Here is a 24,377-nt window from a genome sequence, read left to right on the forward strand (position 1 = left end):
ATTTTATTAAATGTATGTATCCTGGACATCCATCATTTTATATATGGCATAAATGATGTGTAATTAATATAAAAAATTACATAAAAAATCAACATTAAATCGGTAATTATTAATAAAATGTATAGAAATACAATTACATAAAGATTTATCATAAATGAAAGGAAAATATTTGCTTCGTCATTTTATTCTTAAAATAACTTATTTTGTTATTGTTAATTGCTAAGCTTCATAAATGCAGAAATAAAAAATAAAATAAAAATTTCTTGCAATGTTGTAGAAAAAGACCAAATTAATTTACCACTACTGTGTCATTTTCTTTTTCAAATAGGAAGAAAATATGAATTTTTGTAATAAATTCCTTTATTAAAAAAAATAAAAATGTTTAACTTTGGACAAGACCTGTCAAGACCTTAGAGGTTGGACAAGCCAGAAATCACCATCTTGTACCATTTTGCTTTTCAAAAATAATGGAAAAAGTACCTAATGTCTGTGTCTAATGTTAAACATTCCACTGTTGAGAGCAAGTGTGTAAAACCAAAGAAGTCAACAGTTCCACTTTTTTATTTTAAGGTGCCCTTGTTACATTGTAATTATACAAATAAGTACTGAGTAATATTAATTAACCACATGTACTTGATATATAATTAGGTATTGGTTTAGGGTTAGTTGCTTGTAATTATGCAAAATTTACTGTTGTTATTATAGTACGTGTAAAATGTGTAACAGAAACACTGTAAAATGAAGTGTTACCAAGTCAACATTTTACAATTTTTTCTGTTTTCTCTGTTTTCCTTGCCTCTAGTCTCTTCTCAGCATCCCAGGCTCACCATTCCCTTCAAGACGCAACAGTAAGAGCAGCATCTTCAGCCGCTGTAAGGACGGAGGCTCAGAGAACGAGTTTGCAGATGATGAGCACAGCACGGTTGAGGAGTACGACGAGAGGCGCGATTCATTCTTAAGCCCGCAACGTCGCAACAGCTACACGGGTTACTACGGCAAGCGCAACAGCACTGTGGATTGCAATGGAGTGGTCTCTCTCATCGGGCCGGGGCCTGGCGGACGCCTACTGCCTGAGGTGATAATAGATAAGGCAGCCACTGATGACAGCGTAAGGAAGTCTAAGAGTAGATCAGTCTAGGCATGGGCATCATCTATCTCTAAACCTTGGCTCTCTCTCTCTGTTTGGCTCTTTCTCTTTCTGATGCATTTGTGTAATGGTTATTTTGACTTTGCTCTAAAATAAGCTCTCTTTCAGTTGAGGACTGCCCTCAAAGCCTGTGTGATATGCTGCCCTTTAATGCTAGTTTGAAATTAGTGAACAAGCTGCTAACTATAGATCGACCTCATTGTATGAATGCTAAGATTCAGGTGTTTCATACACTACTGTTAAAAAGTTTTGGGTTGGTAAGATTTTTTTATTGTTTTTGAAAGGCTGATCAAAACTACAGTAAAACAGTAATATTACAGCAATTACAATGTAACTGTTTATTTAATTTAGTTTATTTATTACAATCTAAAATAACTTATTTATTTTAATATATTTAAAAATGTAATTTATCCCTGTGATGGCAAAACTTAAAGGGTTAGTTCAGCCAAATTTTTTATTTCTGTCATCATTTACTCAGTGGTTCAACCTTAATGTTATGAAGAGACTGAAAAAAAAGAAAATAATGACTTTAGTCAACAATTTCTTCTCTTCTGTGTCAGTCTCTGACGCTGTTCACATGAGCACCATGACGTATGCGTGTGATGCTGACGCAGGAGCCGGCCAATACTGAGCCTGCGTTCTGATGTAGAACCCGGAAGCGCTGCGCTGTGTTTACACAACACTGCCGGACACTAATGCATTTATTTGAAATAGAAATCTTTTGTAACATTATTGTCTTTACTGTCCCTTTTGATAAACTGAATCCATCCTTGCTGATTTATATTATTAATTTATTTTAAAAATGTTACTGAGCCCAAACTTTATAATGGTAATAAACGTTTTAGTAGTCATGTTCATTTCTTGGGGAATCTCATTCATATCATCATCTTATTACACATTCACTCCCACTCTCATTTCATTTTAATTTTTTAATGTGTTCTTTTTAACGTACATGTCATTTATTGTCCTTTGTAATTATATTTTGGTAAGGTGAATTAACCATGAAATGATTCCACCGCTTACACCCTCCAGCCTTCAATTCTCTTTTCATATTTTCTCTTCATCTACATAGTTTTCTTTCCTTTTTTTTGTGTTGTATATAATTTTTCTATAGTGTTTCTTCATTATAATTTTTTTGATGATCAGTACTGTTGCATCTATACTGAAGTATTGTAGTTAGCATGGTAGTCTGCTAGCTTAATGAATCTTAAAGAGCTCTGGTTTACCTTTAGATCTTCAATGCTTCATGAGGTTAATGGATCATGATGTTTATTCTTTTCCTCTCTTGAATTCTTTGTCTGAATGCATGCAGATGCATGCTGTCTGGATCTCCTAAAAGATGGAGATGCAGGGGCTTCAGATGAGGGAAGGAAGAGAGCGGAGGACAATGGCTGATTTATAATGTGATGAACTTGAATAAGTTACTAATTCATAGCCTTTCCAGCATTCTGGATATTTTAAGCCCAGTTTATAAAACATATACTTGACTATTTCAAATGCCCAAAAGATTGCAAATATGTCCTGATGTTTAATATTTGAGCAATTTGATAATATGTAGCATGTTAATAACGTGCTTATGTTTCGTACAAACACTAATGACAAATGTATCTCCGCCCTACCTTCTCTCCTGTGAGAGTCCAGCATGTTTCCGCTTTAATGCATTCAAATGAAAATGGTTCCTTTGGACAAAATGTGTCAATTGTCAAAAATATTACTCTTTTCTTAGCAAACCTTTCTCTAACTAGCTCTGTGATGAAGATGTTTCTTCTAGCCACTAGCTGCACTATAATGTTGTGATGGGTCTGTTTACCCTCATTGTTTTCCTCCTGACAGCCAAATTCTGATCTTGAAATCAAGAAGAAACTCTCAGGCTCTCTAATGGCTTCCATAGAGCAGCTTAACACATCTTTCGGGCGCAAGGAACGAGCCAACAGTGTGATGAGTGCGTTAACCAACACATTGGTTGAGGGTATGTTCACATCTTGTAACCTAAGGAATGTCTTGCTTTTTTTTAAACAGAAGGAATTTCATGGTTATCATGGTTACCATAATTGTATTCTTTACTTCCAGAACTGGAAGAGTCTCAGAGGAATTGTCCACCATGCTGGTACAAATTCGCCAACACATTTCTTATCTGGGAGTGTGGCCCCGTTTGGATGAGGATTAAAGAGATTGTGAACCTGATTGTGATGGACCCTTTTGTGGACTTGGCTATCACCATTTGTATTGTGCTGAATACTCTTTTTATGGCCATGGAGCATTACCCTATGACGCCGCAATTTGAGCATGTTCTGAGTGTCGGAAACCTGGTGAGGATTCTACATAAACCCTCTAGAAATTCTTTCCCCCGCCCTTTTTTTCCTGAGAGTCTTTAAATTAAAATATGAAGAATTCTTTCATCGCTTAGTGAAATGGTCCCCCTCCCCCATGGCTTATATTTTTGTAGTCTCTGTAGAGATGTTGTTGGAACACTCAAAGCCATTTTTATGCCTGGCGTAAAGACAGTGCTAAGCTATTGGCTGAGTGTGGTGGTGCAGAGCCAGCATAAATATTTCATGTAGCCTAATCAATGAGCGGCTCTAAAATGGTGGTGGTTTCACAGTTCTGGAGCTCAAACCTGGTAGAGAAGAGCAGATTATCTTTTCCCACTCATGAATCGTTGAACCAAATTGCTTTTTATATTACGTAGCCAAGTGATGGCGAAACTGTTAGGGCTCATAAATTCTCACTGTCAGTGCGGTGCCGTACACTGACCACAAATCATTATTTCCAAAGTCATGTGACCTGCTTAATGGAGTAAATCATATGCATGCCTCTTATAGTGAGGCCTCTCTCAATGTAATTTCAGCTGTGCTGACATGGTGAAATAATGATGCAAGTATTTAAACTGGTTCAGTACACCTGTGTTCGCTCTGTTGTCATGGTAGCAGGGGGCGTACTGGAATGGAGCAGGTCGTGGCTGTGCAGGCGGCAGCGTGAGTCACGTTCGCTGGCTGTACAGACACATGGCAGGCCTCCTGGAGTCAAGGTCACCTTGTACCCTCCCCCAGATCGCCCGCCTGCAGGGTGATTAACTGTACCCTTCACCCTTGACAGCAGGATGATCTGTTTGACACTTTGAACGCCACAGAGTCTTGTGTTGATTTGTCAGGACATTATTGTGAATGTGTAGGCCAGGATTGGGCACTGCTAGGTGTCATGCAATGTCAGGAAAGAGCTTGTGTGTAATGGATAAAGTGCCTTTTGATAAGTTGGTTGATATCAGATTGCTTTTATAAATTAGTCTGGCATGTGAAATTAACAAAATTAGATTAAATAAGTCTCAAAGTAGTCTTTTTGTCAGCAGTCCACCTAAATTTTTTTTTTTTTTTTTTTTTGTAGGTGTTTACTGGTATCTTCACTGCCGAAATGTTTGCCAAACTGGTTGCAATGGACCCATACTACTACTTCCAAGAGGGCTGGAATATATTCGATGGCTTCATTGTGAGCTTGAGTTTGATGGAGTTGGGCTTGGCCGATGTGGAAGGTCTTTCTGTGCTGAGATCCTTCCGATTGGTAAACCTTTTTATTGCTTCAGAATTTCAATGTATTAATAATGTAATGCTTGTTAATTATGTGAATCTGGTAACAAATTATTTGACATGAAATGGATATTCACCCTATTTTGTAGTTGCATCTTATTACGAGTGATTCATCCATGCATATGTTTCTTTTTTTTGACCATATATTTTTTAATCAAGATTTCTTAACTCGATCTTCCAGTGAAACATCAGACTTCTCTCTGGTGATGTATGCCATTTAATCGACTTAAACCCCGCCCCCTTTTTTACAGTTAACTAAAGCTCGCATTCAGATCTGCCTCTACCCAATCAACAACTGATGTAGAGAACCAAGTCGCTGTCCTATATATATTGTTTTTTTATTTTTCAATAATTAATTTCACTCGGATGTAAATCACAACGCTGAAGAAATTATCTTTTGCTACTTTCATGATGTTGCAGCTTTCCTGCTCAACTCATTGACCTAGGGGAATTGCTTAAAGTGTGGTCACCCACACTGTATGCCTGTATAGACAGTATGTCAGATATAACTTTTCCATCATTTTATTATCATTTGATGAATTACTACTTCAATTCCCAATAAAAACAGTATAAACACATCTCTCTTAAATAAAATTCTGTTGAGCACCTTCTTTACGCGGGCGGCAATAGAACAACGTTAATTGCATCAGGCAGATAGTGAGTATAATAAGTCTAATTTACACAGAAAGGAGGTGTGTTTGAACTGAAAAGAATGACAGTTATTTTATTTAAATACAGAGCAACATTCGTTCAATGCATTCAGCGTCTGGTTAAACTGGATTGTGGGTGGTTAGTGAATAAGACATAATGAATAAGTGCCGTAAATTTGCTCTTTGTTTTCAACAGCACAATTCAAAGACAAATATTGAATGCTCATGGTATTTTAATCCTCCTTTTTGTCACTTACAACAGCTGAGAGTGTTTAAGCTGGCTAAGTCATGGCCCACCCTCAACATGCTGATAAAGATCATTGGTAACTCAGTCGGAGCTTTGGGGAACCTGACCCTGGTGTTGGCCATCATCGTCTTCATCTTCGCCGTGGTGGGCATGCAGTTGTTTGGGAAGAGCTACAAGGACTGTGTGTGTAAGATCTCTCAGGATTGTGAGCTTCCCCGCTGGCACATGAATGACTTCTTTCACTCTTTCCTAATTGTGTTCCGGGTGTTATGTGGAGAGTGGATCGAGACCATGTGGGACTGTATGGAGGTGGCTGGACAAGCCATGTGTCTCATTGTCTTCATGATGGTCATGGTCATAGGGAATTTGGTGGTAAGTGTGCTTTGATGCAGAAAATGCATTTTTGTTGTGAAATCTAAGCTGAGTTGTACTTATATGGCGATAAACATACAAAATCTGTTCCATAACTTAACATCATGGAAATGTTATTCATTTGCAAGCATTTCAATAGAGTTGAATGTTACGGTGTTACACGCTAATATAATATATGTGTATATTATGAAATATGTATTTTATTTTAATTATATAAAATATATGGAATGAAATTATATACATGAAAAAGTTCTTAATATAATCTTTTTTTCATCCCAATATGTATTGTGTCTGTATATGTGTGTGTGTGTGTGTGTGTGTGTATATAATATATATATATATATATATATAATTATATTTTATTATCCATTTAATATTATAATATTATTTTATTAATATTATGAAAATAAAATAATAAACGATGTTTATATTATATTTTTTAAATAAAATGTATATAAAATACATTTCAGATGCTTCAATATATAAATGATGCATACACTGCTCCAAAGGCAGCTTCTTTTTTTTTAGGTTTTGAACTGAAATATTAGTTTGAGACTACTTTTTTTATACTACTTTTCTCTCACGCTGATCAGGTCTTGAATCTGTTCCTTGCCTTGCTGCTGAGCTCGTTCAGCGCAGACAACTTGGCAGCTTCTGATGACGATGGTGAGATGAACAACCTGCAGATTGCAGTTATCCGCATTAAGAAGGGAATTGCCTGGGGGAAGATCAAAGTTCGAGAACTGGTCAACATCATCCTCAGGAGGAAGGTCACTGATGAGGCCAAGCCGCTAGATGACATGTACGACCGGAAGCTAAACTGCATCGCCAATCACACGGGCGTGGACATCAGTCGTGACATGGATTATCAGAAAAATGGCAATGGAACCACCAGTGGTATCGGCAGTAGTGTGGGAAAGTACATGATTGATGATGACCACATGTCCTTCATCCACAACCCCAATCTGACGGTATGTGTGCCTATCGCTGTGGGCGAATCTGACTTTGAGAATCTCAACACTGAAGATTTCAGCAGCGAGTCTGAGGCAGAGGGCAGCAAAGAAGTGAGTATGCAAAGGAGCTGATGCTGTGATGGTTTCAGGGTTTGCCCTAGATGCTAGTGGGTGAAATGTAATTCCTGTGGTTATTGATTTGGTCTCAGGAGTAAATGCTCAGTGATTCTAAATGGAGGTATTTGCAAATTTTTGCAGTAAAGTGTGGTATATTGTTTCAAAATGATGTTCAAATGTAGGTAGGCCATTAAGAACACTGTATTGTGAAACATGAATACAGACTCTTGTTGTTTCATTCTTAAAGTTAAGTGTATCATTCGGCATTTACAAACACTTCTTGTCTTCCATTGGTCAAACACTCATGTTATTGATTGCTCTGTTTGTTTGAGCATCCTGACCAAGATTGGCTTAATTTTTTTAATAGTGCCAGAGACCAACTACTAAATTATTTTTTGGAGTATTTTTGCTTTGCTCTTTAATTATTTTTTTTTTAACACCTGTTGTGACCTCTGTCTTTTCTCGATGAGTTGGATGACATCAGCTCATCAGAGGGCAGCACCATAGATATTAAACCAGAGGTAGAGGAAGCGGTGGTGGTGGAGGCGGTAGAGGAATACGTTGACCCAGAAGCTTGCTGGACCGAAGGTAAAATGGCTCAGGCATTTTTTTTATTTCTCTGTTTGCAAATTTGTACTTAAAAAAAAAATATATATATATATAGAAAGTGTAAAGAATTGTGAGAACAAATATAATGTGTGCAATTTTTGCAGCTTGTGTGGCCCGATACAAGTGTTGTGATGTGCCCATCACGGAGGGCTGGGGTAAGAATTGGTGGCTCCTCCGGAAGACCTGCTATCTCATTGTGGAGCACAACTGGTTTGAAACCCTCATCATCTTTATGATCCTCCTCAGCAGTGGAGCATTGGTGAGAATGTACACAAACACTACTTTCTTAAAAGGATCATGTGCACAAGTATTTTGTTCTGCAATGAATTACTTGAGTAGAAAAATACAGCTTAAAGGCCTTGTACAGTGCATCCGGAAAGTATTCACAGCGCTTACTTATTCCACATTTTATTTATGTTACAGCCTTATTCCAAAATGGATTAAATGGATTATTTTCCTAAAAATTCTACAAACAATACCCCATAATGACAACATGAAAGAAGTTTGTTTGAAATCTTCTCAATTTTTTATTTTTTTTTTTAAGCGGAAAAAAAAAGAAAAAAAATCACATGTACAGTACTGTACATAAGTATTCACAGCCTTTGCTCAATACTTTGTTGAAGCACAAATTAGTTTGGTACTTTGTTGGTACCAATTACAGCCTCAAGTCTTTTGAGTATAATGCTACAAGCTTGGCACACCTATTTTTGGGCAGTTTCTCCCATTCATCTTTGCAGCACAGCCATTTTCAGATCACTCCAGAGATGTTCAATCGGGTTCAAGTCTGGGCTCTGGCTGGGTCACTCAAGGACATTCACAGAGTTGTCCTATAGCCACTCCTTTGTTATTTTGGCTGTGTGCTAAGGGTCGTTGTCCTGTTGGAAGATGAACCATCGCCCCAGTCTGAGGTCCTCTGGAGCAGGTTTTCATCAAGGATGTCTCTGGACTTTGCTACATTCATCTTTCCCTCGATCTTGACTAGTCTCCCAGTTCCTGCCACTGAAAAACATCACCACATCATGATGCTGCCACCACCATGCTTCACTGTAGGGATGGTGATGAGCGGTGCCTGCTTTCCTCCAGACATGATGCTTGCCATTCTGGCCAAAGAGTTCAATATTTTTTTCATCAGACCAGACCATGAATAGTTTCTCATGGTCTGAGAGTCCTTCAGGTGCCTTTTGGCAAAATATTCCGTACCCTTCCCCAGATATGTGCCTTAATACAATCCTGTCTCAGAGGTCTACAGACAAATCCTTGGACTTGATGGCTTGGTTTGTACTCTGACATGCACTGTTAACTGTGGGACCTTATATAGACAGGTGTGTGCCTTTCCAAATCATGTCCAATCAACTGAATTTACCACAGGTGGACTCCAATCAAGTTGTAGAAACATCTCTAGGATGACCTGTGGAAACAGGATGCACCTGAGCTCAATTTTGAGCTCAATTTCGAGTGTCATGGCAAAGGCTGTGAATACTTATGGACAAAATAAAGAAGTGTGAAGTCCGCACACTGAAAATTACTGCTCCAAAAGAGTTTATTTTAGCAACGTTTCGACCCTCAGGTCTTCATCAGGCTCAATGTTAATGTAATACTGAAGACAACTTTAAATAGACACAGGTGATCACCTTAATCAGGCACACCCAAGAAATCATGTGACAAATACAAGTCATGTGACAAATACAAGTCATGTATGTCATGTGACAAATACAGCTCATGTGACAAATCCCCCCCCCCCCCCCAAAAAAAAACTATAAAAATGGCTTAATATCAAAATCCTCATTCAACCCTAAAGGTGACAAAGTATTCAAGGTATAAATCCAAAAACACTCCCTCTGTAATAATTTCTTCTCATAATCTCCTCCTCTTGAGGGTTTTGTTACCTTTTCTATACCAATGTACTGCAAAACGCTGACATTATGGCCTACTTGTCTAAAATGAGACGCTATAGGACTGCGCATATCTCCAGTTCGAATGTTACTGCGATGCTCACTAATACGCGTGCGTAATTGTCTGAATGTTTTACCCACGTATGCAAGACCACAAGGACAACGAATTAGATAGATAACATGAGTGGAAGCACATGTAATAGTACCACGTATCGGAATATCACGACCAGTCCGTGGATGACTAAACGATTTACATTTGTGTGTAAAAGCACACTGAGCACACTTACCACACCGATAATTACCTGGAGAAAGAGTTGGAATACCTTGTTTTTTACTTGACGGATATTCAGATTTTACAAGCAAGTCTCGAAGATTGTTTTGACGTTTAAATTTCGGACCATTTTTAAAGACACCTGATCATTTAGGATCACTTGAAATCATATGCCAATGTTTATTTAGGATTCTACGAAAATCCGCACCCAATGCGGAGTACTTCATCGTGCAAATGGGAGCATTAAGAACTTGAGTTTTATTACGTTTTGTTCGCAAACACTGCATTTGAGATGTCTCGTTGAGCTTCTTTTTGGAATTTTCGATCCATTCTACACGGTAACCACGATTCAAGAATCTTTTAGTTAAATCATTAGATTGATGAGTGTAAAATTCATCCGTACTACAAACTCTACGCATACGCTTAAATTGACTGATAGGTAGACTCTTAACTAGAGGTCTAGGATGGAAACTATCGCCTCTTAAAATGGTATTGCGATCCGTTGATTTTCGGTACAGATCGGTATGGAGTTTCCCGTCACATATATACAGTATACTCGAACATCAAGAAAACGAATGCCTACTGGATCACATTCCATAGTGAAATTCACATGCTCAGTCCTTGAGTTAAGGTAATTCAAAAATGTCAACATCTCTGCAGGTGTGGCCTTAATAATCATAAAAATATCATCAATATACCGTTTGTAAAGCAAGATCTTAGGGAAAAAAGAATTTGACTCATTTAAAATAAATTCATTTTCAAAAACTCCCATGTACAAGCAAGCATAATTAGGGGCCATTTTACTACCCATTGCAGTACCTTTAACTTGTCGTCCTGAAAGCGAAAAAAGTTGTTAGTTAAGACAGTACTTGCTAAATCCAATAAGCATGCTTTACTAGGTTTTACATCAACAGATCTTTGTGTTAAAAATTGTTCTAAAGCAAGTAAACCTTCAGTATGAGGGATATTGGTATATAAACTCTGAACATCAAAAGTAGCAAGAAGCACATCATCAACAGCAAAGTCAACACCATATAATGATTCAATAAAATCCATAGAATCTCTTACATAAGATGACAACATGGGTACAAATGGTTTGATATAAAAATCCACATGAAGAAATGTTCTCAGTAAGACTACCAATACCTGCGCCCAATCTGGGTGTTTGGGATGTGCACACCATTTTTGTATTTTTTTATTCTTCTGTGAATACTTATGCACATGTGATTTAAAAAAAATATTTTTTAAAAAAATAAATTAGCAAAGATTTCAAACAAACTTTTTTCATGTTGTCATTATGGGGTATTGTTTGTAGAATTTTGAGTAAAATAATGATTTTAATCCATTTTGGAATAAGGCTGTAACATAACAAAATGTGGAAAAAGTAAAGCGCTGTGAATACTTTACGGATACACTTTATACAGCTAAATTTGGTTGCAAGTTAAATTTTTAGTGCTTGATCCTGTTCTGTACACACAGTTCACTAAGTTAAGGCCCGGGTATACTTCATTTTCCATGTTCCACTCCGTCTCACGCACAGTTGAGTGTGCGATCCTTTCAAAGTATACAACTTTGGCTGTGAGTGCGGAAATACACGTTTGGTACACTAGTGGATTTGTTTTCAAAGCGCTCAAGTCACTCGTACTTGCACTGTTGTACGCGCACTGTCCCCACGGTCACAAAAATTGGGCTCCTCCTGATGACTAAAATTACGTCACATGGATGTGGACGGCCGAAGTATACTTTGGGCAGTGTGACAGCCGCATTCTACAATTGAATTAACTCCCGAAAAATGCAGGTATTGACAACCGCATTAACAATTAGAAAATTAGTGTGTACAGAACCGAACTGAACAACTAGTTTTTAATGATGTATTTAAATGCTCGTCAGAGATATGTCTCTTTTCTGTATGTGTGGTGCAAGAAGGTCACAGGGAAATAGGTGTGAGCCTTGACTTGTTCATGTTGCCAGATCAGCAAGCAAGAACGAGCCCATAATAAACCAAAATAAACCAAAATATCATGACCCACACCTGCACACTTTAATAGCGCACATAAACTTGATTACTTTATGAGCCAAGACCAAACAACAATGCAAAAAACCCAGCCTTCCAAACATAATCAAAACACAACGCCTCTGCCTACGGTGGTTTTGTTAAAACTGCAGAACATAACGAGTCTGGTAGCTGTAATATTACTTTTGTTAAAAATAGTGGATGCCAAAAAAAATATTATGACGATGTCAATCATTACAATTTCAGGATTAAGTCATGTTCCGTACACACATGGAACAATAATGCAGTTGTCAATCCCGAAACTTTGCAGTGTGTACATGGAAAAATATTGGATGATTTACTGTAGTTGACTATACTTGACAACAAATAAAAAAATTTAAATACCTGTGGCAACTTATTTACACTATATTTTGGATTCTGTTTGGATTCTATCTGACCACTGCATTAATATCCAGTTGAGGTTAATGTGAAGTTCAAGCAGGCATTGTAGAGAGACCTGGCGCCAGAGCTGGGTGATGTGATTAATGGACTGTACTATTCATCCAATTGGATCTATTTCTGGCACTGGAAATGTTCCTGTCTTTAGCACAGCTAATGTTGCCAAAAAAGGAATGTAATAGAATCAACGACCTTTCCTTATACAGATGCATTTTGAAAGCTGACTCTAACCTGTGTTTTTAACTGAATTATTGCAAAGAAGTAGCCTTCTGTTCAGTTGTTTTCCCAGATATTGTTATGCATATTATTATTATTATTAAAATTGTTATTGTTTTTTTTATATATTTTTTTTATTACCTTTCAACTGAAGTATTACTTAATTCTCTTCTTTTAAGAGATTAGATTTTCATTAGATTTTAGTTTTTCATTTGAAATGAATTCCACTGAGAGGTATTGTGAGCAGTTGATAGTACTTGCGGTGTTAATGCATCCATATGTTGTGTGCTGCAGGCTTTTGAGGATGTGTACATTGAACAGAGGAAGACTATTCGTATCATTCTGGAGTATGCTGACAAGGTCTTTACCTACATCTTCATATTGGAGATGTTGTTAAAGTGGGTAGCCTACGGTTTTGTCAAGTACTTCACCAACGCTTGGTGCTGGCTGGACTTCTTCATTGTTGACGTAAGTCTACTACTTCAATCGTGCTATGTTTGTTGTCTGTTTACTAAATGCCTTTGACATACACATCTTGTTGATGGGTCCCATCCTGCCTAAAGCAAAATCTGACTAGTGGTAAATTGAGTCAAAAGTGGAATAGCAAAATGCAGTACCAAGCAGAAAATATTAATTTCTAATATAAAGCTCTGTGGAGCGAGATTTTGCAACAGTGCACTATGGGTGTGGCCACGACGTGTGACGTGAAACACAATATGGCTGCTTTGGACAACAACAAACAAATTAGAAGGGATTATTTTAGTTTAGTTTTTGAACATGGGAGAGATGAGAGATTTGTCATCACTTTGTGTTGAGGTTAGTTTAAAAGGTGTTGGGAGCTAGTAGAAGTTAACGATTAAAAACTCTGATTGATGAGCTGTATGATTCTCATTTCTGTTAATGAATTTGCAGTCTGACTGTAAAATGTGTAATACTATGAAAAGTGTAATTTAAGAAGAGTAAGAGAGTAGGAATTAAAGTCCCGCCTTTCAGTTAAAAGATTGCCTTTTTGTTAGTGTTCTTTTTTTTACATGCACACTAACTGAACCAGACAGAAAATACTAAACATGATTTTAGTTTTTATTTAACTTAAGAATTTAATTGCCGATTTAAAATGTTGTGGTTTTGACAAAAAACTTTGGACATTTGGACAAGTAGATAGGAGCTATATGTCTTTTACCTACATCAAAAATTATCTGCAGTGGGCGTTACCTGTATATGGTCATTGAGTGACCTGGCTTGTCTTAAAGGGACTTTAGGAGCTTTGTTTAAACAGATAAAATAAATTCTGTGGCATTTCAGACAGTATAAACCCTGCATATTCATAGACCTCACAATAACGTTTGCCAGTCACAGCAAGGTAAGTTTAAAAGATGGCTTAAAAATAGCTGAACACTGGTGTAGTACTTTCTTTGAGCTGTCAGTTTAAAATAAAATGGTGTAGCAGGGGAGATGAAAAGACAAATATCTGCACACTGTCCTGTTTCTATACAGATGTGTTATATGGTTAAAAAAAACCCACAAAAACAGGATGCTTTATTTTTCAACAAGATGTGAATGTTTTGGGCAGAGAAGAGTCAAATATGGTATTTTATATGAAGAGTGAAGCTGTTACAGTATGCAGGGGTGAAGCTAGAAGAATAACGGTGTGCTTATCTTGAATATAACTGCTTATGTAATATTTTATTCTTTGTATCTAAATCGTGTTATTTCTTAAGATTACATCACCTCTTTAAGATCTATCACCCATGCATAGCCATGCAAAAATGCTAGATCTCTGTGTGACCCTGAGATGCTGAAATATCTGCCATCAAGAATGATAAAACTGGCTTTAAAAATAACCAGTACTGTGCAAATATTTATACTTTTTTGTCTTTCCCCTTGTATGCAATCAATAGTGAGTTCCTTTTGTAAAAATAACAGAGGCCATATCCCTCCTTGTATGGTTTAAGTGTTTGAATGGAAACGACTAGCCAGAATCAGTCCATCAATAACAAGGATTATTGATCTATGATATTCAAGCAGTTCTCATTCTAAATTAACCTGGTTTCCAATTCTTGTACATATGTGTATGATGTCTATATTGTGTGAACAATAAGATATGTGTGGCCTCTGACTTTTCTACCCTGCCCTTATTGTGGGAGACTCACCAAGTGTAACTTGCATTTTAGAATCTGTTATAAGCTAGGAGTGCAATCAGTTATTCCATAAACACAGAATATTTTACATAACAAATGACTGATGTTAATTTCATTTAAATTAACAGCAGTTAATTTAAATTATGAATCAAAGTATTTGATTGAAACATTTTAAGCTGTTTATGTGACTAAAATGCTCACACTTGGACTCCATACTAAGGGATTCAGAGGAATGTGATGTGGATGTGCTTTTCTCATGATATGTGGAGGACATGTTACAATTGCAGTGACGATGTCAAGATAACAAATTGATTGAACGTGTGTTCTGACCTTGTTCCTGAACTAACCACATTTTAGCAGAACTCGTACAAGCTCCAAAAAGCTTGATTGTGGAAATCTGTTGTTTAGCGCTATATGAAAAGAAATTGAGTCATTAACAAATAATTAAATATTAAATATTTATTTATTAATATATATTTACCCACACACAGTCTGGTCCTTAAATCATAGCTGATGCTGCATTTCATTCTAACTCGGAAAGTCTGAATTTCCTACTAGGAAATAATAATTATAATAATAATAATCATATTATAATTTTTTTAATGTTTTGGCTATTAGCTAGCTAGTCTAGTCTAACATTGTACTATCTAGCTTTAATAACATGATCAGTGTGAGCAATATGACCAAAATCTTATAAGCAAACCACAAAAAACAACTAATATATAGCCTAATATAGCCCATGTACAAAAAGATCTCAAGTAATTATTTAAGTAATGAAGTAAACAGCCAGTAAGAAAATGAGAACAAATAAATACAACATGAATTACATTGTTTTTTTCCCTGTTGTTGTTTAACATTTACAACACAGACAGCAGACAGCTATATTAGGTTGCTGTTACTTTAGGACTTACAGTAATGCACGGATCCAATACTGACATGTGTCCCAAACTGTTTGTTCACTTAAAGGTGGGGTAGGCAATTTCGGAGAGGCTAGCCTACAGGCAAGCGAGCTTTAAAAACATTAGATCCCACCCTCACTTCAGAGCTCTCTCTCCATATTACAACATTACAATAATAATGAACGTAAACAATTTACAGAGCTCGGACCTGAGCTACCACTGACCTGACTGCTGCAGATTCATTTCAGCATTGATAGTGCTGGCAGAGAAATGCATAAATCCAAGTCTGAGGATGTGAACAGCTCTGGATAAAATGTCACGAGTTACCATCTTATAATTACGGTTACGACATGGCATGAACACAGCATAAGCTCGTTGTTTTGGTTCTGGAGGAATTGTAAAAGGCAGCTGCTGCTCGGTGACTGTCTACAGCTCTGCATAGCCTTACGGAGCACGCTGATGACGTGTGATGTCTGTGCGAACAGGTGCGTGGAGGTATAGAAATAGTATAGAATAGTTCCTGAGACTTCCACTGAAGATATATGATAATGTTTTAATGTTTAGATCACTTCTATTATTGATTGCTATCAGGATGTGAAGAGAGTTTCAACCAGAATAACAAAAAGTGTTTTTGAAAAAATCGCTTACCCTATCTTTAAGACATAACCACCAAGACGGACATTTTGGCATAATTATGTGTGTATCTGACCATTCAAGCGCAATAAGCCTACAAAGAGAACACAATTTGGTACACACATGCTGACAGGTGGCAAGCGCACCCATAGAAATGTGAATTAAATTTTATTTTTGTGGTATGCTGCGCTTTTTATAACTCTGTTTAATACCAACAAGCATTTCATACTTTTATTTGGTCATTCGTCCATGTTTCTTACTCGCTTCGCATGGCCATTGGAACTTATGTGAGACAACAGGTGAGAAAAGTTTGCTTTCGCTGTTTCACTGACATCATGTGCGCGACATCTGTATCCTAAACTCAATTAGATAATTATTATCTATTCTTTGTGAGACCTTTTAATTTTTGCGATTATTGAAATGACGAATTATGCAGGATCGTTGATTTTGCATTGTATTCAGCGATATCGTGAAAAACTGGAGGGACGATGTAGTGTTCCTGTAGTTCAAATGGTGGAGAATGACATTAGTAACGTCAGGGTAATGGACTTGATTCTCGCATTAACTGATAAAATGTATTTCTTGAATGCAAGTTGCTTTTGATAAAACATCTAACAAAGGCATTAATGGATCTTAATACTGTATGTCTTGCACATCTTCTGAGCATTGGGACAGTGCATTGTTTTTTTGTTCTGAAATCTTAAGATATCAAGTAGGAAAATCCCACATCTGACTTAAAATGGAATGCAGCATAACACATAATCTGACCATCCAGCAATTGACTAAGGATTCATCCCGCTGCTAAAAAGAAAAAACACAAACTCAAGTTTGTGAGTTTGCTCTTACTACAGTACATACCTACCCTCTGTCCAATAACCCCTATTCCTCAGTCCTAATCAAGGCTGATGGAAGCTATAGTCCTCTGTGACTATTTCTGGGTTTCTGGACTGACACTTGTGCTAGTTGGGAAGAACTCCTTATCCCAAAGATGGATCAAAAGTTCATTCCTCCCTTCCCCACTCACACCTGCTCTTCCCTTCCTTGAGGTAGTGCTGAGATGTGTTGATGTTGAGGACATGCAGCAGACGGTGAGTTGTCCTCCTGACTAGTCAATGCTCTGTTCCTCCACTGTTCTTTGCTTTTATGGGTGTGATGCTTAGAGGGCTTTCACACGGGGCCGGCATCATATCTAGCATGTGTTTGTGTTGTGTGTTTATGTATATTTATATACTGTGTATATGTGCCATTATTTCCCATAGTCTGTGTCATACTATATATCTGTGCCATCAACCATTGATTGCTCATATTTCTATTTTAATTTAAATTTAATTTTTTATGTTAAGGGAGTGTGTGAGTTATAATCCATTCCAAAAATATATCTATTATTTGAATATAATGCTTTATTAACTTAATTTTATTAGGGGAAAATTCACTTAATAACTGATCACGTAATGGTATGAGTGACAAACATCAGCCATTTTTGATTATGTTTTGAATCTATTCCGTTTCAGTTGATCTTTTTTTTTTCCTGTCTTCATTTGGTCACAGCCACACATCTCATTGACCTTGCCTTGCAGAGCGAGAGTGCCGGCAGATGAAGAAAGCTTACACTGAGGGGCCATCTCAGCCGGTTCAGGGGGCCCCGGGGCCCTCCATAAAGGGCCGCTTGTGGGTTCCGACTGAGGCTAAAGGTGACAATTACCCCCAAAGATCACATGATCTGTAGATGAAGGAGAAAGCTTTATTGCACAGAATCTCCAGTAAAGGACTGATTTTGTGAAGTTACAGTATCTAGCATAAAACGAGAAACTCTTGAGAAAATCTGTATTTTTTTATTTTTAAATATGTGAAACAAAAAACGAGTTTATTTTAATTTATGCCATTAAATCAATAAAAAATGTCAGGATAATTTAACAGCGGATTTATTTATTTATTTATTGTTTAGAGATTATTGATGCAAACCGTGCCCTTGTGGGTCAAACCTATTGAAGACTGCCAGTTCTTGGCTTGTGGTTTCTAAAATGTCCGCTAGAGTGGTTTCTTCAGTGAAGGAACATGATATCATCATGCCATTGAGAATAAAGCTTTCACCTTTAATAGAATCCCCTCTGTGAGTTGGTTAGCTTTCGATGTTGTGGACTTTTGCTGTGTTTTTACCAAGTCTTCGTCAGTGGTTGGTTGGAGGTGTGCAGGTCTGTTTGTATTCCTTTTCATAGGGGTGCTCAAGCCTGGTGTCCCAATGCCACTGCCTATCCATTGAGATTTTTAGCTCTGAACAATAACAAGCTTTTTTGACATTCTTATTTGTGCCAGTCCTTTTCATTGACACCTTTGACTCATGAAAAATAATCAATATGTTTCTCTGGAGAGTCATTTTGACCGATATGACCTTTCTGCCCTTTGCGTTCACGTACGTTTTATCCTTTCTGCTAGCATGGAGGGCGTTTACCTTTCCACAATGGATGGCATTTTGAGATTTACCAGGGCTTGAGTTCCCGCAGAGTGATTTTTGTCCTTTGAGTGCTGTCTAATGTCCATTTACTATCTGCGATTCCCCTGATCTCCCCCTCCACTGTCATGTTACTGTGTCAATGTGATGCTCTTTAAACAGTAAAATCAATGTAACTTGCAATTTGGCATACATGTACATGTTTACCTGTATTCTTTCTCACAGGTTCCATTAGTTTGTCTGTCTTAAAGTAAATGGGATTTAATGCCTCAGCCAAGAGCCACATGGAGAGACAATGTTAGAAGGGCAAGGGTAAGGTTCTTGCTGTATGTTGGGTTGATTTCTTTTTAATGCATATGCAGGGGTCACCTCTATCTTCTCAACCCCCACGTCCCCAAGGTCTCCTAACGTACTTCATCAGCCTTGTGTTTTGCGCTTCTCTGTCTTCTTGTGTTGGAGTCTTATGCTTCTCTCTCTCTCTCTGTCTCTTTCTTTCAACCACAAGTTTCTCCACAGGTGTAAGGAAGCTCACAAGGGTTGGTGACTTCCCAAAACTAACAGAGCGCAAAATCCTGGGTTTATCCTCTGCCTCTGAACCCCTATCTTTACCTGTAACCAATACTAAACATGAGTATTTCAATCTCTCTCTCTCTCTCCTTCTTGGGGATATATACATGTATAAATGCAGTGTTATATATGTATATACCCATCCGAACTGTTGTGTATGTGTGTAAACCAACGTTCCAGCAGCTCAAGAGGCCATCTTTTCCCTCAAGAGCTTTCTCCCGTCTAACAGTATGGATCCTTTTTTGCTTCTCTGTTTCTGTGTAGGTGTCTATAGTCAGCCTTATAGCTAATGCGCTGGGCTACTCCGATCTAGGGCCCATTAAATCACTCAGGACACTAAGGGCCCTGAGACCCCTCAGAGCATTGTCACGTTTTGAAGGGATGAGGGTAAGATACAAAGCTATAGAGCTGATCTCTCTGCATGCCCATTCAGCAGTTACAGCATGCTAGAACTGATCGAAAAAAAAAAAAGCAAAAAAAAAGCAAACGACAAGGACCACCAAAACCATACCGGGGGATTTTTTTTTTAAAGACAGCCGCCAATGAAAAGGGCCCATCCTTTTCATGCACACCTCTTCTGTACCACATTAATGATCCAGTCATGACGCAGCTGAGATAACTGTGAAACATAGGATGTGAAAAGCATCTCTGTTCCCTAATTTAACTGAAATTGGGTGTATGATTGACTACTAGTTAACTTAAGTAATTGTCAAATTGATCAAAGCTGCCTCATTACAAATAATATTTCAAATTGGCCCTGGAGGGGGAAAAATAGCATGAAAAAATGATTTACAAACCAAACACAACACCATTCAAATCCCTTCTCATTTCACAAAGCATTTGATCTGCAATTGGCTGTTCATTTAGCCTGACTCTTAACTTCTGCTTTTGATGGAGAGCCCCCTTCCTTTCATTTCTGTTACACTGACCCTGTCTCTCAGAGAACAACCAGCAGCACAGCACACTTTACCACTGAGGTCCCCACTTCACTAGTACTACAGCATACTAGATACTCTCGTACAGTAAGGAACATTTAATGTAAATTACCCTTGCTAAGCTCCCACCCGGTTTCAGTTACTTGCTCCGTGTGATTCATTAAAATGTGCTCATAAATATGCGAAATTTTAATTGATATTACGTAAAATTGAATGAAGTATGATATAGTAAAGCATCTTTCAGCAAAAAAAATTACACAATAAATTGCGCATTAACATGATTGAAAGCGGATGGGACTTTGAATCAACAGAACCGCTAAAAGCTATATTTTATTGTATAACTCCTTACATTAAATAAATAGAACTGCATCATTCAAATGTTGATGCCCATATTGGTGTCATACATGTTAATTTGTTAATGATACATCATATAATGGTATGATTATAATCCACATCATGCACATCAAAGATTGATTTAACGATTTCAAAAAATACTTCACGTATATCCTCTTTGGTTTGTCCCTATAGCAGCAATGTTTGCCATAATTTTAAAATGTATTAAAATTGAAAACTTTTATTTTAAATTGTAATTTTGTCTAGATATATGCTCAACTTCTCTAAAAAAACGTAAAAAATATATATATATTGACCCCACACTTTTGGAATGTTAGTATAAATGTTGTAAAATTACCATTGACTTGAATTATTAAAGAGCCAAATCCTGATATGGCAAATATCAAGAATGCAGAGCTTAGCAAAGAGTCAATTGATCAATGTGAAAATTTTTGCTTTTTTTACTTCAGTCAAAGTGCAAGAATACGTCAGAGTGATAGTTTAACCAGAAATGATAATTGCCTGTGAGTGCTGAATGCTTGAACACATGCAGGTCATCCATAGTCGTCATCTTAACAAATTTGACACCTTTGATGGTTGTGAACAGTTGCACCTGGTTGTTGTCACTTTCAGTCTTTCTTCTCTTACCTGTGGACTGGTTGCCCTGAGCTTCTGTACCCTCTCAACCCCCCTTCACCTTCTCCCTGCCCCTCATCTGCAGCACCGTGCAGCCCCCTCCTTCCTTCCCTCCCTCCCTCCCTCCCTCCCTTCATTTCACACTGTTCACTTCAGCCCATCTGGCCCCGCGCTGCCCAGCCCAGAGCAGCGTTTGAGGAGCCAATCCGCTGGAGGCTCACCACACCCCTCTTTGCTTGTCTTGGATCTACACATGGGACTGTAAAAAGAAAAACCCGGAGTCTGAGAGGGGAGATATTTGCTAAGCTTCTGTATCTATTTGTATTTTCCAGCTGGTTTCCATTCGAAGCCATTAACAATTTGGAGTGGATGATGTCTTTTAGATTTGATTAGTTAGGGCATTTATAATAGTTACTAATAATCAGTGGTTTTATAAGTAGCCAACACAGAAGCTTAGGAAATGTGCAAGACTTTGGAACAAATAGCAAGTGTGAAGTCTGTAGTTTTTATTTTCAAACAGTGTGAAGCGTAAAGTAATCAGACTAAAGAGATTCTGTCATCTCACACTGCTGTTATGATGAAAGGTATATCTGAACCCAAAAATGACAGACAAGGTTTCTCAGTTATCAAAATTAAAGATGTATTTGATGTTATGTTTGCACTTATATATAAACAGGGCTCCAGACTGCAACTAAAATGGTTGCAAATGTACAAATATTTGCGACCAATCTAAAATCTAGTCACCATTGTCAAGTTTGTTTGCATCCATATGCGGTTTTGTCAGATTTAATCTTGTTAGATCGTACACAAAGAACAGTGCAAGCCATGATGTCCATCCCGCTTTGAAAAAATTACTCTTGTGAAGCGGCTCATTTTAATGTGTTTAAGATTCATGACACGAACATGCTTGTGATTTAGTCGTCTGAGTCAGACTTGTTCAGTCAGTGAATCATTCTGGCAATAAGTTCCCTTGCTGAACCCCAATTAATTTTCAATCCAATGAACCAGGAACTATTACTTAAATAATAATAATAATAATAAATGAATATTTTACCTTATTTTTTGTCATTTGGCTTTTAAATGTTTTATTTTAAGAGCCAGTTGCTCCCTAGTCATTTTTATTTTATTCTGGAGCACTGTTATAGCATTTTATGGCATTTTATTTGATCGTTTTTTGTAATTAGTTTGTGTCTGTCTTTCTGTCTTCTATCTCTTAATACCTTTAGTATTGTACTTAGATTAGACCGTCATTTTTGGGTGAATCAAAATGGTTTTCATAGATTTGTTCTGTTTATGTACCTATAATTGGATTCATGAGGGTGTATGAAATCAATTTTATGTAACCTGTAGTAACATATTAGTCAAAGTACAGAGAGAACAATGAGTTCTTACCCTAGAGAATAGTCGATATCAATGTTCATAAACTGATATGCTGTTTTGTTTGAAATAAGCACAAAAAAAAGTTAAAAATTAATAAATGATTTGACAAGGAGACACAACTTTGTAGAGAAAAAACCCGCTTAGACTGTGGAGTGTTTACCATTTTTAATAGCCAATTCTCTGACCTGATACAACAACCCAGTATATTAGGAAATAATTCTTGTTTGATGTATATTTTGATTAACTGGAAATCGATTGACCTTATTCAATCATTCTATCCTAACAAACATTTATCAAACCCCAGCCAGCTTTGAAATAGCAGAAATCTCTCCACACTGCTGCCTCTCCTGTCCATTTATTTATTCATTTTAACGGTTCTTGAGATTGCACAAAGATGTCATGTAACACGCATGTCCTGTTCAATTGCCAATGCACATTATGCACTTTTGAAAGCCATTTTCCCTCACTTTAATATCTGTGTCGATTCTCACAAAGATATTTTATGTCTATGTGACATTTGAACATGTAGTTTCTATTGAAAGACGGACAGTAATTCTCCTGACAAGTGCTTTTTCCTGGGGGTCTTTTCCTTTAATCTTAAGCACTCCAAATTCGTACCTAGTCTATCATTATTACTTGTCCTGTATTTCTCTTTGAATACGTAAAACAAATCAGCAGTCAAAAGCAACAGCTAAAGTCAGACTGGTCCCCTGCACTTGCTGAGAGAATCCTGCTGTCCTTTGTGCCTCTCTGTGTGTTTAAGGGGGGAATATGGCTCCACTTTTCAGTATGTGAGAGATCTGCATGCTCAGCTGCCTGCCTGAGAGCTGCGGCTCGGCTGCCTAACACAGTTAGTGAGCGTCTCCTGGCACGCTCTGCTCATCGCTAATCACTGATGGACAGTGTCCTGACTGGGACGGTGGGGGAGGGGAGGGACGTGGAGGCAAAAGGGGTGTGGGGAGGATGGGTTGATGTAAAATGTTTTATGTTACTCAAGCTTGCCATGGCTACGTTAAAGTAGTTGGGTGGTGGGTTGTAGTTTTAAGGGTGCAAATGTTTGCTTTGGGTATGTAGAAGTCGTTGTGTGAGTCTGTGTGGCATATTTGTATGGAAGGTGTTGCATTCATTTTTATAAATATACTGCTAAGTCAGATGGATACTATTTAGGGCCATGGTCCTGGAAGACCCCAGCACCTCACGTTTTATTAGTAGTACTTTTAGGTCTCAATATGCATAAAATATATATTAATAAAGGATAAAAATACCCAAATAACCTGCTGCTTCCACAGAGATTCTGAATTGTGTGTCTGGCACTTTACTCCTCTACAGTGGCCTCATAGTAATGTAACTGTGCCAGCATGTTGGATGTAGTGTGTCAAGATTGTATTCATACAACACACCTGAATACATCTCGACTGTTAAAAAAAGTCAATTCTGTAAGTTCTTCATCAAATCCAGTACACAGAACACATCTATCCATGTTGTGCAGTGCTGGGGTGGTCCAGGACCAGAATAGAGAATCACTTAATTTTGAGATTCAAAAGATTTCTTGAAACTAGTATTTGCAAGAAATAGTGTTAACTTTGTAAAGGTCGTAGGCCACCCAAGAAAAACAAAATGTTTGTTTAAAGCTATTTGTGCTGACAGGTTTCCTAAACCTCCTCTCCAACTCACATTCTACCAACCAATCAATTTACAAATCCCACTAAGTTAATTGCTTGACTATTTATAATAACCTTAAAGAGACTTAACCATTTGCTTATGAATTAATATTCATGAACTAAACATGCAGTGTTGATACATCACAACCAGGAGTCAGCAAGCAATAGCCCACCACACTGCAGCTATCTTAGAAGAACTGTTGTTTTAGGTAAAATACTATTCTTGAACAACCAAAAGA

At 37.4% G+C, this 24,377-nt stretch overlaps 1 protein-coding gene across 10 annotated transcripts in view; it reads left to right on the forward strand.

The window, feature by feature from the left end:
- scn8aa (sodium channel, voltage gated, type VIII, alpha subunit a) overlaps positions 1–24,377 on the forward strand; it is a 60,376-nt gene that overhangs the window by 29,745 nt on the left and 6,254 nt on the right. For 6 of the 10 annotated variants that reach the window (XM_082144851.1, XM_082144853.1, XM_082144847.1 and 3 more), the window contains 10 exons: positions 803–1,108; positions 2,981–3,116; positions 3,218–3,456; positions 4,529–4,702; positions 5,641–5,997; positions 6,591–7,061; positions 7,538–7,655; positions 7,781–7,935; positions 12,802–12,975; positions 19,458–19,580. In XM_082144851.1, coding sequence (XP_082000977.1) covers positions 803–1,108; positions 2,981–3,116; positions 3,218–3,456; positions 4,529–4,702; positions 5,641–5,997; positions 6,591–7,061; positions 7,538–7,655; positions 7,781–7,935; positions 12,802–12,975; positions 19,458–19,580 — 2,253 coding nt within the window. The remainder of the gene's footprint in view (positions 1–802; positions 1,109–2,980; positions 3,117–3,217; positions 3,457–4,528; positions 4,703–5,640; positions 5,998–6,590; positions 7,062–7,537; positions 7,656–7,780; positions 7,936–12,801; positions 12,976–19,457; positions 19,581–24,377) is intronic. The other 4 variants (XM_082144855.1, XM_082144856.1, XM_082144854.1 and 1 more) reach the window with 2 other exon arrangements.

Source organism: Leuciscus leuciscus (assembly GCF_965113295.1).
Source record: "Leuciscus leuciscus genome assembly, chromosome: 18".
Classification (NCBI taxonomy): domain Eukaryota; kingdom Metazoa; phylum Chordata; class Actinopteri; order Cypriniformes; family Leuciscidae; genus Leuciscus; species Leuciscus leuciscus.